General features: G+C 37.6%; 1 protein-coding gene across 5 annotated transcripts in view; it reads left to right on the top strand.

The window, feature by feature from the left end:
* dcx (doublecortin) overlaps positions 1-14,787 on the top strand; it is a 63,244-nt gene that overhangs the window by 16,614 nt on the left and 31,843 nt on the right. For all 5 annotated transcript variants that reach the window (XM_031890888.1, XM_004916848.4, XM_031890889.1 and 2 more), the window contains exon 3: positions 2,903-3,243. In XM_031890888.1, coding sequence (XP_031746748.1) covers positions 2,903-3,243 — 341 coding nt within the window. The remainder of the gene's footprint in view (positions 1-2,902; positions 3,244-14,787) is intronic.

Below are 14,787 nucleotides of genomic sequence, written 5' to 3'. Positions count from 1 at the left end.
TTGAGTCTCATGAACTCATGAAAAACTGCGTGTGGGAGGGAATCAAACAGAATAATTTAGCGGGTTTATTAATACCCAGAACTAGGCTGGATTTTATAACCAGACAGCAAGATACAGAGCCCTGGAATGGATAGATATCTGATAAACATGTTTTTTTATCAACTGAGCCAAATCCCATAGAGGTCCAGCAGCTTATTGGATAAATGTGTATGGGATGTGCTTAAAGCAACTGGCAAGCTAGACTAATCTAAAAATCTGTAAAGCTTTATTGCCTCCATGGATGTATTTCCTTCGGATGGTTGTAAAGGTGGAACACTACTAATAATCCCTTTGCTAAAGGGGTTAATATTTCCCAACCAAGATGTTTTTTTTTAAGTTCTCTCACATTAGAATAATCAATGAATAAAAAAGACTATTTGTTTCATTTGTCTGTTCAAGGCTTTCATTTCCGAGGTTTGGCATTAAAAGAAATGTACTGTAGGCCTTTCAAACCGGACTTGCAGCTGCAGGCATTACGAAGGCAGCCCATTGTGGGCTTCTGCTTTCACATTGTATTGTTTCCATGGAAACTGCTAAGACTACCTTAAACTATTCTAATACAATGGCGCAAAGGTTATGTGTAAAAACCCATCTTTTTCCATTTAAAATTAATCAGTAAAATATTTAATAACTGGAGGTATAGTAATTGTGGTCGAAAGCCAGCCTTAAACTCTGATAAATTTGGGATTGCTGTGTGTTATAAGAGGCATATTATGTGGTTATTGGCCACAAAGGATGTATTGACACCGCTACATGTGTGTGTAGTCTCTTACCAATAACACTTTACATAAATATAAAATGTCCACCCCACTATAACCTTAGGTTTCTCTATATCCTCCATAGTTCTAGGCTTAATCCAGCCAATAATGTAAGGAGAGAGCAGCTCCCAGCTCCCTGCTGTCTGTTTCATGCTCACATAGACACAGAGTGCTCCAAGCTTAAAGGGCAACTAAAGATTGTTTGCTCAAACAGCAGCATTCCTTGATAAAATATTTTTCCAGCTCTCTCATAAAGCCAGAATTATATATATCATTCTCCTTATATATGATAATAACAGCAATATGAACAATATAGCTCTGGAATGAAGAATTGTTACTGATAAATTCTCATGCATCTGTAGTTACATTTCTAGTCATCTGTTCTAATTATCTAATCTAGAGAAGTAGGACGGGACAGTTTTGTGGAGGAATTAAGACCCAATTTATAATTTACCAAGTATCCTTTGACCACTCAACCTTCAAACCAAGATATCACTGCAGACAAAATACTGTAGTGGAAGAAATAACAATATGAACAGTATATAGTGAGGAAATAATAATTATCATTATAGCTGTTAAGACTCCATTGAAATATGTAGGTGTTATAGAAGCATATTTCATGTGCATACAGCCTTTATGGTTGTATGTTTGTATGTTTTCATCAAATAGAATATTATTTTGACAAACGACTTATAATAACCCCAGACATTCAGGGGTGCAGTGTGTTCTTGCTACACCAGTTAGTATTTGGCAGCTTGGCTACTTGTTCTCTCATCTGTTTTTTATTACTTTCTGCAGAATCTCCATTTTGAGCATATGTTGCCACTTTTAAAGCGGTTTAGATTAATATATCAATTCCAATGAAATTTCTATGAAATAGCTATTAATTGTAATTCATTCATTGTCAGGCTGGACTGCAAAGGGGCATTGTTTCTCCTCCATTTTATCTCCTCTTCATACCTTAGTGTTTAGCATCACCTTTTATTGTCTGCTTTACCCTTCAGTTTTCCACATCCCTTATATCTCCATGTCCATTCATTTTTTTCTTTAGTATTTTTTTCCTTCATTCACAGATTTTTCCTGTTCCCTTTTTTTCTGTCCGCACTGCCCCTCAAACTTCTGAAAACTGGCAACAAACTCGCTAGATAGGATGTAGAGCACCACTGGGGCGTAACTGAACATTGCTAGGGGGTAGCTGGTCATGGTCAGGGCATAATGGTGCATTATGGGCCATAGCTAAAAATCTCCCAGCTCTCATACCTTGGGGGCTAATAGCAGAGACCAAGAAAACAACATCTCTGAAACCAAGAAACAACCCATTAAATGGGGTGTTAATAACAGTTGTGTTCAAAGTCATCAGGAAATGGTCCTTATAGTAAACAAAACTCTTTCTTAATTTTTTTTTTTTTTTAATTTCAGGCAGTTTTATAAAAAAAACATTGCAAGAGAATCAGCATAGAGATGTGTCAGTCATCACATAACTTTTGCAAGGCATTAGGAAGATATTCACACTGCAAAAATAGTATACAACAGAAGATTTCTCAAATGCACTATCCCAAATACATCTGTGTTTGCAGTACAAGAATCAACCAACCATGCTGTATTCAACAGGGGTATTATCTTTTAATGTTCTGTCTCTTATGTGGACAACTCCGCCCACTTGCCCCAATCACTTTGATGCTTCTTGGTGGAACCTCTGGTTTTGTAAATTAAACTTTCATGTGTATATAAGTGATTCACATTAGAATGTCATTTCACATGTGTGGGAGGCAATTGCTCCTTCTATTTTCACATAATTAATTTCTCGGCTAAAAATAAACATTCGCTAGCAATATGATTTGGTGGTGTGTGAGCAGGCCTTTGAGGCCCACATTCAGCAAACAAATTCTTGGGATTTTCAAATATAAAATGATATCTATTTTGTCTAAAGCCTTGGTCCATAAGGAGGCTAAAGTCTTGCAGTCCCATATCATATGTATTTCATACATAAGTTATTTCTATGTGTTATTATAGACAGATAACAGAACCTACAACGACAGTTTACTTTTCAGCTTTTTCCGCAGCCAAGTATTTACTAACAATCTTTATTTCTCTCTGACTTTTAGGTGAAAGTTATGTTTGCTCTTCTGACAACTTTTTCAAAAAACTGGAATACACCAAAAATGTGAACCCCAACTGGTCAGTCAACGTGAAGACATCGGCCAGTAAAAAATCCCCACAGTCTCTGGGGAGCTGCAACAACGCCCAGTCCAAGGAGAACAAGGACTTTGTGCGCCCCAAGCTGGTGACAATCATACGAAGTGGAGTGAAACCACGCAAGGCTGTGCGAGTCCTCCTCAACAAAAAAACAGCCCATTCATTTGAACAGGTCCTCACTGATATCACTGAAGCCATTAAATTGGAAACTGGCGTGGTCAAAAAGCTATATACCCTGGATGGAAAGCAGGTAGGGTAGCCATTACCAATACTTTTTGACTTTGCCATCTAACTTACAGTGTTTATATGTGTGTGTGTGTTATGTATTGATATGGGCAGATAGAGATGTAGCGAACTGTTCGCCGGCGAACTAATTCGCGCGAACATCGGGTGTTCGCAAGTTCGCGAACTTTTCGCCTATGTTCGCAATTTGGGTTCGCGTGGCGTTTTTTCTCTGCGTTTTTTCTCTGCCTAAAAACACCGCACAAGCCACACATGGCGTTTTTCAGCAAATCCCGTTTCCATGGTGCTAATAGTGCAAAATAGCAAAAAACGCCGTGTATTTCCTCTAGGTCTGCCAGCTGCCTTTGCGGTTTTACGCAACGCTGTGTCAACAAAGTATTTTTCAGAGAAATTTTTGCCCTTGATCCCCCTCCTGCATGCCACTGTCCAGGTCGTGGCACCCTTTAAACAACTTTAAAATCAGTTTTCTGGCCAGAAATGGCTTTTCTAGGTTTTAAAGTTCGCCTTCCCATTGAAGTCTATGGGGTTCGCAAAGTTCGCGAATATTCGCACTTTTTGGCGTAAGTTTGCGAACTTTGTTTTTGAGCTTCGCTACATCCCTATCGGCAGACTTTGCACCAGTTTCTGTGTCACGCAATTAGAGGTTATTTTACTCTTGGCTTAAAGCAGGTTGCTATGGATTAATGGACTAGGGAAAAAGTTTCTCCTTGTTGCTAGATAAGCAACTCTGATCTTTGTATAACAAAGCATATAATTATCTATATTATTATTTATATAAAGAAAATCAGCAATGCTTGGGAACTGAGGTTTTCCGTATAACAGCTCTTTCCGTGACTTGACTCTCCATTCTCTATACCTTAAGTCTACTAAAAATAATTTAAAGATTAAATAAACCCAATAAGTTTGTTTTGTGCCCAATAAGGATTAAGTATATCTTAGTTGGGATCAAGTACAAAGTACAGTTTTAATATACAGAGGAAAGGAATCATTTTTAAAAATGTGACTTATTTGATTAAAATGGAATCTATGGGAGATGACCTTCCCATAATTTGTACTTTTCTGGATAGCGGGTTTCTAGATAACAGATCCAATCCTTTTATCGCGTTATTAATTATTTCTAGTACCAGTGCTGGGTATCCAGACAATTATTGATATGTAAAAATATTGTACTTCAAAAGACAACATAGAAAATATTTGGACATTGTGAAAATAATAAATTTAAAAAATCGATTGTCACAGTAAATGGATTCCTAAATGTCATAAATGTCTGCAACATTAGTGTTCTAAAAGCTGCTGTGACACATGCTGTAATAGATGTGGAGGCGATCATCATAATGTGCTAAGGTCAATCGAACGACCTCATAAATCAAGGTGAGCAAGCAGTAATGTCCTCCTCCCCCAGCACAATAATGATTAATAAACAGATAGACCGATATTTCTAGGTATTTATTTGTTGTGCTGGTTTATTTGGAATCACAGGTGTATAGATTTCTGCTTTACTTTAAAAGGTTCATTTAATACTAATTAAAATAATACATAAGTGCTAAGAAATTTGAAACAAATTATTTTTCAAATGAGGTCTTTGTCTCCAAAAAAACCCTGCAATCTACGTAAGGTATGTAAGTAGAAGAGACAGATGGAAACAGTGGTGGAGTCTATGCAGGGATTCCAATCCCTAACCAATTACCCCCTTCCCTCAGAGGGGAACTGGTTTCTTAGCCCCGTGCTGCTCTTCCAGGTATTGTTTAATCCAGTTCTAAGAGATTACAGAAATCTGTTTTGCATATGCATTTGTCCACCTCCAAAGGAGCTTCTTGCAATGCAGCTAATTTTCATAGTTTGTGATATTGTGACTGAAAAATGATATTTAATATTGTTTTGGTAAACCTTTAGGTAAAGTAAACCACAACAGTGTTATCTCTACTACTGGGCATTTCTGCTCCATGTCATACAGGGTCCCTGATATTGCGCCTCCTATAATGTGATGGTGATTTCATGCAACCACATGGTTTTCATTTTTTTGGAAGCTATAATTGTTTTCCTTATGGTCCTGTAGCATTTTGGTTCTTTCTGATATTACAACATGCTGCTTTCTTTAGTGTTGTCAGTGTAACCCCTCCAAAGTTGTGGGAAGTAATTTAACAGGGCAGTTAGGGTACGACAAGCCCTTTATTCAGTGACACCAGGGTTGCAACAATATGAAGAGACAGTAAGATGTATATGGCAGGTCTGGAACAAGAAGGCAGGAGGCATAGCCAGCTAAATGTAGGGAAGTGTGCTGTTAAACCTGTAAAGTTGAGGATGCTTTTTGCAAATGTCTTAAACGTTAGATTAAAGGCTTTTGTAGCATCTGCTACAGCAAGCTTAAACTGACATAAAAAAAGCTTACAGAGATTGTTTAATGAGAGAGAATAAAAGGAGCAAACAGCATTCTGCTTGATATTTTAGATGGGAAGCCAGGCCATACAGTCAAGCTGCCTATTCTATCTTTATTCTTTATTTGGTGTACTCACAACATGGAATGCTATTGGCAAACAAACCAGGGTGTTCAGCAACGCATGATAATATGTTTCAAAATTACCCTCATCTGGAAGACACATTTTGAGAATCATAGACAGGCCCGGATTTGTGGAAAGGCCACAAAGGCCCGGGCCTAGGGCGGCACAAGTTTAGGGGCGGCATGCCGCCCCGCCGCAACAGAATTTTTAAATTTGGCTCCCATACGGAGCAGTCGGGACCTCTCCCCACTGCTCCGTATGGGAGTTTAAATGTGCGATTGCGCATGCGCACTCGTGGGGGGGGCGGGGGCGGCCTCGGGGCGCCGCGAAGTTAAATCCGGCCCTGATCATAGATAGTGCCTTCTGATGAACATAATGAATTTAACACTAGTACATTATAAGCCATATATCTGTGTCTTGCATTCATAAAGGTTTTCTTATAATCTTACATTAAACATCATACATTTTTTACTAAAATATGAAAGCTTTAATAGTTTGCAAAAGTAAGTGTGCAAATCTCCTCCCTTCTGGCTATAAAATTACTAGAAGTTAGTGATGGCATTAATAACTTGAATAATTATTTGAAATGATGTTGTATATATTGCTATATTGCTCTTACCAACTGCTACTCATTCCTTCTAGCTCTCACACTCAGCACCTTCTGTTGCTGCTTACTAGTATCAAATGGCAAAATTGTAGATTTGAATATATGTTAAAAAAAATTGCCAAATGTGCTTTCAATAGACTAGTGGATTCTTTGGCCACCTAGCTATAACTACTCATAATCCATGACTACTGAAGCACACATGCTTCTAAACAAGCACTGCAAGTTGTGGCTAGTATTGTTGGCTAGTTGTGCAGGCACTTTAATTTCATCCATTTTAGTGGAACTAATAATTTGTAAGATATCTCTATAGTCTCTTTCTGTCCTTCCCCCCCACAAACAAGTAAGATGTTCATGCATCTTAAATATTAATGCAAATGCAGATATTTTAAACTCAGATAAATCATTAAACTAGTGCACATTTATTGTGTCTTTTTTTTACTACATTTTTTGAGTGGAAATTACTTTGAACCTTTGAAGCCTTAAACGAAGAACCCCAGTGAGATGTCGACAGGATGGCTAAAAGTGCTCTTGGTTTAGCAGCCATATATAATCATCAGAGACGGTTGACATATATTAATACATGAAGCAGAAAAATAACATTGAAAAAGATTAATATGAGAGGCCTTTCCTAAAAAAGCTGAGTTTATAAAACTCTGCATATAATCTCTTGGCTAAGTACATTTGCCCAAACTTCAGCATATCTAGGCTCTTATCACCTGCTGCAGGCTGACGGATTACATGTAAATGTGGCATGCAAAAATAGAATAAACTAGATTACAAAATGTCAGTCATGTTAGAAATTCTACTTTCAGAGTCAGAGAGGAAAGCCTAGTCTATGAACTATTGGAAAGGGCTGCTATTGCTGACTTATACCCGTATAACCAAAGCTGTGTTATAAATCTCTTCCAGCTGTAGATAAAGTGGGGCACATTTATTAATGGGGCAAAGTGTTAGGAGTAATGAAACAAAATGGGCATCATGCATGGAGTCACTTGAGTTTCTCATGTTTTTGCTTCTAGAGCTTTGTCCTCTTAAATGGGTATGCAAAACATTTGGGGCAACGTAATGAAGAGATTACAGATTTTAGGCAAAGTGATGTCATCTGTATATAAAAGTAAGTGACATTTATATGGGAGGTGCCCAAAAATTCATATTGCAATAGGAGCCAGTAAAGCTTATGCATTATTATGGGCAGGCTGAGAGCCATGCAGTATTTAGAGGGAGTTCACATTTCAGTTTTGCACAACACAAGGGTTCATGGTTCTCCCTCTCCCTGAGGAAGTAATGGTAAGATACAAATAGGGGCTGCTAACATAATTAGCTGTCTATTGGACCATGTATGGGGTAAAAATGATGCCCTACTTTATATCTGTTAGGGCCTCATTCAGATATTGGAAGTCTGAAAAATCTTGCTGGACAAAGACTACATTGGGCACTCGATATGCTCTTCATATTTTTCATAATATCATATCATAATCTTTATCTAACAGACCTGCAATGCACTGTTATGGCACCCAGCCAATAACTGGATCACACGGCGTATAAATGCATGTTACAGGGCTACAATGATAGCATTTAAATTATATTACAATATTACAATCAGTGTAGCCCTGCTACATGCAACATGCATTTATTAGACATGTCCCAGTGATCTGCTAACCCTAAATAAGCATAACTGTACACAATAACTCAATGATTATTTCCTATACGCAGAGAGGCAGAATTATCAAAATGTGAGATTAGAGCTCGCCACAGAAAAAATCACCCACTTTCTATTTATTCCCTTGGCTTAGTGTTACCAGATCACTTGAAAATTCAGGGACATGTGTAATAAATGCATGTTGCATGTAGCAGGGCTGCACTGATTGCAATGAACTTATATTACAATTAGTGCAGCCCTTCAACCTGGATTTTCTAGGTGTCCCTGAATGTTTACATGAACTGGTAACCCTATTTTAGAAGTGTATGTATTAAATGGTGAACTATAACTTTGCCCATTGATAAATGCACTTCTAAAAATCCCATAGGAATAAATATAAGGTGGTGAGTTTTTCTGCAGTAAACTCTTGATCTCACATTTTTTTCTGTTTTGCGCGCCAAGGAGCTGGCACAAATGCTTTTTCAGGCAAATTCTATAACAATGCATGTCAGAAACCTGGCTTTCCTCAATAGAAACCCATGGATGCCAAGACTCCATAAATCCCCTATATGGGCATAATATGATGTTTTCTTATAAAGTCCCAAAACTTCAGAGAAACAACAATGTGCTCCATGTCTAATGAAACACAAACTTACTGCCTTCATTGTCAGAATATTTGTGTGTATTTTGTTGTGTTTGTTTTCTAGTGATAGACATCATTTTTAGACTTTTGTTTGCCATACTAAATCCAAATCTTTCACGGTACATAACATTCTCAGATCGTTGCCACATGTTGCTAACTTCCTTCCCTAATGAGCACAGGGACTGGCGTCATTCAGATATAAAGGAGCAACAAAACCAGGTGGAGTCAGTTTAGATTAAAGCATTTAATGCTTCCAGCTCCAATTGCAGAAACAAAGAACATGAAACCAGATTGACAGAGATCAGGTGGGATTCTCATTAGAGGATTCTCTTACATTTTACTGTTGCTTCTGGGCATGGAGCTTCTATGCTTCAGGTCATTTGTAATGCAATTTTACACTGAAAATACATTCATTTATTGTTGGACTACAGCACCGAGCATACTTTAAAACTTGATGTTAAAGTATGCTGAGATTTGCGTCCAGCAACCATTAGACTGATTTAGCCCTTAAACAACCCTTTTCCCATATTTATAATGTGCTTGTTTCCTGAGTCAGGGGAGATTTGCTCCTACTGTAAAACTACAAATCAATGTGAAAACACAGATACATTCAATTTTAAGTCATATGGACCATAGCATACATTCAGTCAGTCCCAAATAACATATCTTTGATACATCTATAATGGACTAAAAGCAGAGATTGGTTAGGTCTGTCCAGTTCCATGATCCTTGCATTGGCCTAGTTGAATTTATTAAAGAGTGAATGGGAAATTCTATAGTGTTCCAATGCATAAGATCTTTTTAGAATTTTTAATTAATTAGATATGACTGATATGATCAGTTCTCCAAAACTGTCCAAGCCTTTTAGGTATAGAACCCTTCAGACCCCCCAAAATTGACAGTTCTGTGGATTTGTATAATAGTGATGGAATCAGCTTTTCTGAGAGCACTTTCAAACAAGATTGATCAGTATAAGTACAAATGTGATCAATGTATAACAAATCAATAAGACTCATCATGGATCAGTCATTGCTGTAATAACTTCCAGTGATCAGTATTATCAGTATTGATCAATCACAGTTGATCATCCAATGGTAAAGCTGCCTCCATAGTTTTGCTTTGTCATTTGGAGGTTGCAAATTCTAGTTGCTAAGTAACAGTCTCAGCAACACAATAGGCTCTCAGCTGGGGGTGGTGAGAGCTGTCATCCCCAAAACAGCTGGGCAGCATTTTCTCTCTATCTCCTGTTGTTTCTGCTGAGGAGGTAATGAGCTGATGCATGCTTTTATTCAGGGACAAAACGACAATCTAGGAATGTTGGTAGTGAGTCTGCCTCTCATTTACTATATTGCACTCACCCCGACACAACCAGTGTGGAAGGGGGGTGTAAATATTTTGTATATTTTATTAGATTCCTCACAATTGTATTATAGGGGAATAAATAGATTCTCATATTTCAAACTGTGTTAAACATTTCAGTGTTTCCTTAATACCCCAGACTCTAGTGGTACATGTAGTTCAAACCAGCAGTACAGGAAGGGATAGACAATTACAGATAACTGTAAAAAATACAATTTTATATTATATTTTTTGCATGAAACCCCTTTAAATCCATGAAAAAGAAATATAAATTCTCACACCAGCACAGTGAAAGGACCCTGCTTATTACATATAGCTGGAGCATTCAAAGCCTTCTTAACAGGCCTAAACTTAAATACTGACATTGTTATGCTCCTGTGAGACCTAATTAAAAGTGACTCTCCTTTGAAGATTGTTTGTGGAACTGCCCATGGTCCTGAAAGCTCTTTTACTGACTCTTGTGACTCAGCAATCACCAACTGCCAAAATAAGTCATTCATTTTAGTACAGGTTTGGGATCCATTATCCTGAAACCCGTTATCCAAAATTATGGAAAGGCCATCATCGACATTTTATTCAAGTAATTCAAGACTATTTCAACTTTGGAGATACTGTTTAAATAATTTGTTTAGCAGACTTAAGGTAGGAGATCCGAATTACAGAAAGACCCCTTATCCAGAAAACCCCAGATCCTGAGCATTCTGGATAAGGGGTCCTATACCTCTTTCAATAACCAGTTTATAAATGAAATATTTCAGGTTCCATTATTTCAGGTTTACCCCATATTGTTAGATAATATATTTTGCCACAATTTATTTTGTGGGGGTTTTACCCTATTCCATTGGTTGTGGTATATTAGTTAAATATCTCATGAGAAACATTATGAATGCTTGCTACCAAGGCTACTTTCAGTGTATACTGTGAACTATCTACTCTGACTAATAATATCCGTAATATTTATTCTGAGCGAAAGTGACAAGAAAAGCAGCCAAAATGTCTGCAGTTAAATAATGCAAATCCCTATTCCTAGCTAGAAGGAATACGGTAATGTCTGTTCTTGGATTACACTAATGCATTTAGCATATTGTATTATCTCAGAGCATGTCTGTGCAGACCTCTCCTTCCCCCTTACTTACTTATGCACAGAGGAAAATGATATAATTTGAAGAGACAAGAATTTTTATCTAAGTCATTTCTAATTTTCGGTCTTAAACATCTTAACATGGAGACTTTTTAAGAAGTTTAAATCTTTTGTGCCCATTGCACACTCTCCGCCAGACATTATCTGTACTCAATGCAACCTAAAATTGCTCAGATGCACAAATGTCAGCCAAACTTCATACATACATCTGTTCTGTAAGGGAAGATCATTTATACAACAGCAACAAAAGTTTGTTAAATGTTTTTATTAATGGAGCAGTACCACCAAAAATGTATTCTTTTCATATCTGTATTCACCTGGGAGGTCATTTACGAATGCACCCATGAGTATGGGTGCTCTAATATGGTGGACACAATGCACTTTTACATGGTTACTAATGCATCCATCCTAGACAACTGAGGGTACTGGTGCTGGGGAACCTAGATCTGCCACTGACCTGGACCCAGCTGTAGCACCAGGGTTCCCAAACTTGTGCCCAGTGAATCGGATGCAAATACAGTTTTTAACTCTTTATTTGGATGCAGCTTACACCCAATTTGAGGCACTGAATGCAAATAATCTTTTAGCTGTCCTCTTTTTTAGGCTGTGCTCAGCGCCATGTGACATTTGTTCCATAACTTATGGTTCTGATCTTAGTCCATGCACTCGTGTACAAAATGTGGGGGATTTAACAAACAATATAAATGATTTAACATTTGGATGCTTGCTATTCTGCTGGAAAGTCGATGGCAAAAGAAGCCAGATAATTATAGATAGATTTGCTACAGTGGCTTATAAATCAGATTTGTGATGGAGCGTAACGGACAATAAAAGAAAGAACACCGATGACACAGTAGCCAAAGGCTTTATAAATTGTAATTAAAAGTGTTTAATTCCAGTTAATCTAAATTAAGAATAGCATATTTGGATGGATAACTTAATGAGATTTTCACACTTCCTATTCAGTTACCCATTTTCTACTGGGACATGGAATTTCTTACAATTTTGTTGTATTGTTTCTTACAGTCAGCTGTTATTTACTTCTTCGGTAAGCCAGGAATATTATGTATAGGCAACCAGAACTTGTAAAGCAGAAGTATTTGAAATGTTTGCCTGAAGAAAAAGTACTCTTCAGAATGTACAACTCCCATTAATTAAGTCACATCTCTTTAATAAAATTGGGATAAACCTCAAGAACACTTCAAACCTCGGCTAAGGACCCACTCAGAGAAAGTGACTACAAGGAGTAGAGAGGACTAGAAAAGACACAAAAGAACAACACAGTGAAAAGTCTGTTTATATACAGTTGAGGCAGACAGGGCCACAACAATGTTATTGTGTAGCTAAATACCCTGTAAGTCCCTTTGACAGATCTGTTCGTAAATCTTTGCATAACTTTCTTAAATAACAAGAACACTGAAAATCTTGATGTATCTCTGGGCTAAATACTTGTTTCAGAATGTACATACAGACGTTCACTTTGCCCATAACAGGTTACAAATATAGGAAAAAATTGGTGTATCAATCATTGCACCTTAATATCTTGAACAATAGTGTTCAATCCCAAATCTCACCCTACCTGACCTTCAAGCTGTGCTTTCAGGTGTAAATCATAGAGAGAATATAGGCATTGTCCCCAAATCTCACCCTAATTGGTCTTTAGGCTAAGCCCCCCTCCCCACAATCCAGTCTAAATCTAGAAATAGAAAATGGCAATTTACACAAAGCTTGAATCCACGGCCGTCAACTGTATAATGCTCAAGAGTCACTAATTTAATTGTCTGATTCCTTCCTCAGTGCTTACATGTCCTCATTGCCTATGTGTCAGCTTTTCCTTCCATTCTGGTCTTTAGGTGGAAAAAAAATTCCATTTAGCCTAGGCTATAGGACAAAGAAGGGAAAAAAGGATTCACCTTCAGTGGAGCATAAAGATTGAGAGCAAACTTATGTTTATGTTTTAGTATCTTTTAAAACATCCCCAATGTTCAAAGGACAACTTCACTCAGCATTGGTCGCATTACATATCTATAAATTTACAGTACAAATAATAAAACCCCAGCTCCAGGGGTTAAAAAAAGACTATTTTATCTCCACATGTCAAAAACTATAAACTTCTGCATGGACTGAAACCTCTCCGGAATCATTTTGGCTTTGTAAGTGACAATTAAATAGAGGTTGGGGAGTGTTGCTACTGTCAGAGCATGGGCAAACACAACAGGGCTGAATAGAATCAATGCCAGAGTTGTGGCATGGCAAGTTTGTGTTACAATGCTGAAAACATCCATGAAAATTGTCTGGGGGTTTCTGGGGGTTTCCAAAACACACATACTGTAGTTTTAAAGGTGCACTAGCACAACATATCTGCAGCACAATTTAGAACCATACTGGGTGCAAGGTTTGGGAGGTCACTAATTGGCCTGTATAACTTCCGCCTGCACTGCTTTTAGGCTTACAATATAGAGGCCAGTCCAGCTAGGAAAAATCACCTCACAATGTAGCTGCCACTTTATCTGGGTTCATGACAGCACATTCCAATTACCATGTTCTGCTTGCCATAGAAAAATGTAACAGTGCACCTAAAAACACACACTCAAAAGCTATGAGATGTCATTTATCATGACCTCAGATAAAAAGTACAAGAGGGGTTAGGGTACTTTGGCCTGCACTAAAGGAGTAACAGTGTTATAACCAGATGAGGTTCTTGAGAACTGTATAAAAAGGGCCAAGTTCCTGTTACCTAAACAGTACTTTGAAACAATCTAATTCTTACGCAGATGACTTGCATTAAATGTGTAAGATTTGTTGCAACTTGCAGTGATGGAGTAAAATTCTCATGACCCGCATAAAAAGAATCCGGTGTTTAAGACCTTTGCTGAAGGAGTCAATGACCTACATTGAATGAGCCAAGTTCTTATAACCTACTTGGTTGCATGTGATAAGCAAATTGCATTAAAGTTCTATGGGAGTTATTTTTGCTGTCAAGTTTTTCTGCAAAATACATTGTGGCATATGAGAGTTATGTCACTCCATTTTTTCATGGCCAAATTTTGTAACAGTTTTGCCAGTGGCTTTATACAGTAGATTAAAAGGGTCATTTACAACTGCAAGGGTGATTTTTTTTCATAAAATGGGTGCAATGAGATGTACATATTAATGCTATTTATTACAGATACTTGTGTGTAACTGTTCTCCCTGCACTTTAGCATAGTTGCAATTTCATTTGTCAGTATCATTCTGAATACAAAATAATATATGTAGGGCTCACTGCGCTTGCATTTGTATTTTAATAGTATTTATATTTGTGTATCAAAGAAACAAAGTACTAATCTCTAGTGAGGAATCGTAATGCCTGTGTTTTTGCAGGGTGAGCCAGTTATACGCTAGGGACTCTGGAACTATTACCAGACCATTTTACAAATCAACATCAGAGATTTGCCAGCAGTCTTTGTTTACCTTGAAGGTAAAATATTCATCTTGCCTGAAGATATCACACTGAAATGAGAAAATGTGCCGAGGCTGTTTTACTTGTCAAAATATGTGCCATGCAAGAGAAGCCTTGCAGATGGAATGGGAGTGCTGGGGTGCTGGCGAAGGAGCAGGAAGCAGCAGTGTGTAGGCCTCCTGTCTCACAAGCTGGTTTTGATTTGGGTAATTATTTCTATTT

The sequence above is a fragment of the Xenopus tropicalis genome, chromosome 8 (genome assembly GCF_000004195.4).
Source record: "Xenopus tropicalis strain Nigerian chromosome 8, UCB_Xtro_10.0, whole genome shotgun sequence".
Classification (NCBI taxonomy): domain Eukaryota; kingdom Metazoa; phylum Chordata; class Amphibia; order Anura; family Pipidae; genus Xenopus; species Xenopus tropicalis.
This window is presented reverse-complemented; position numbering and strand designations above follow the sequence as displayed.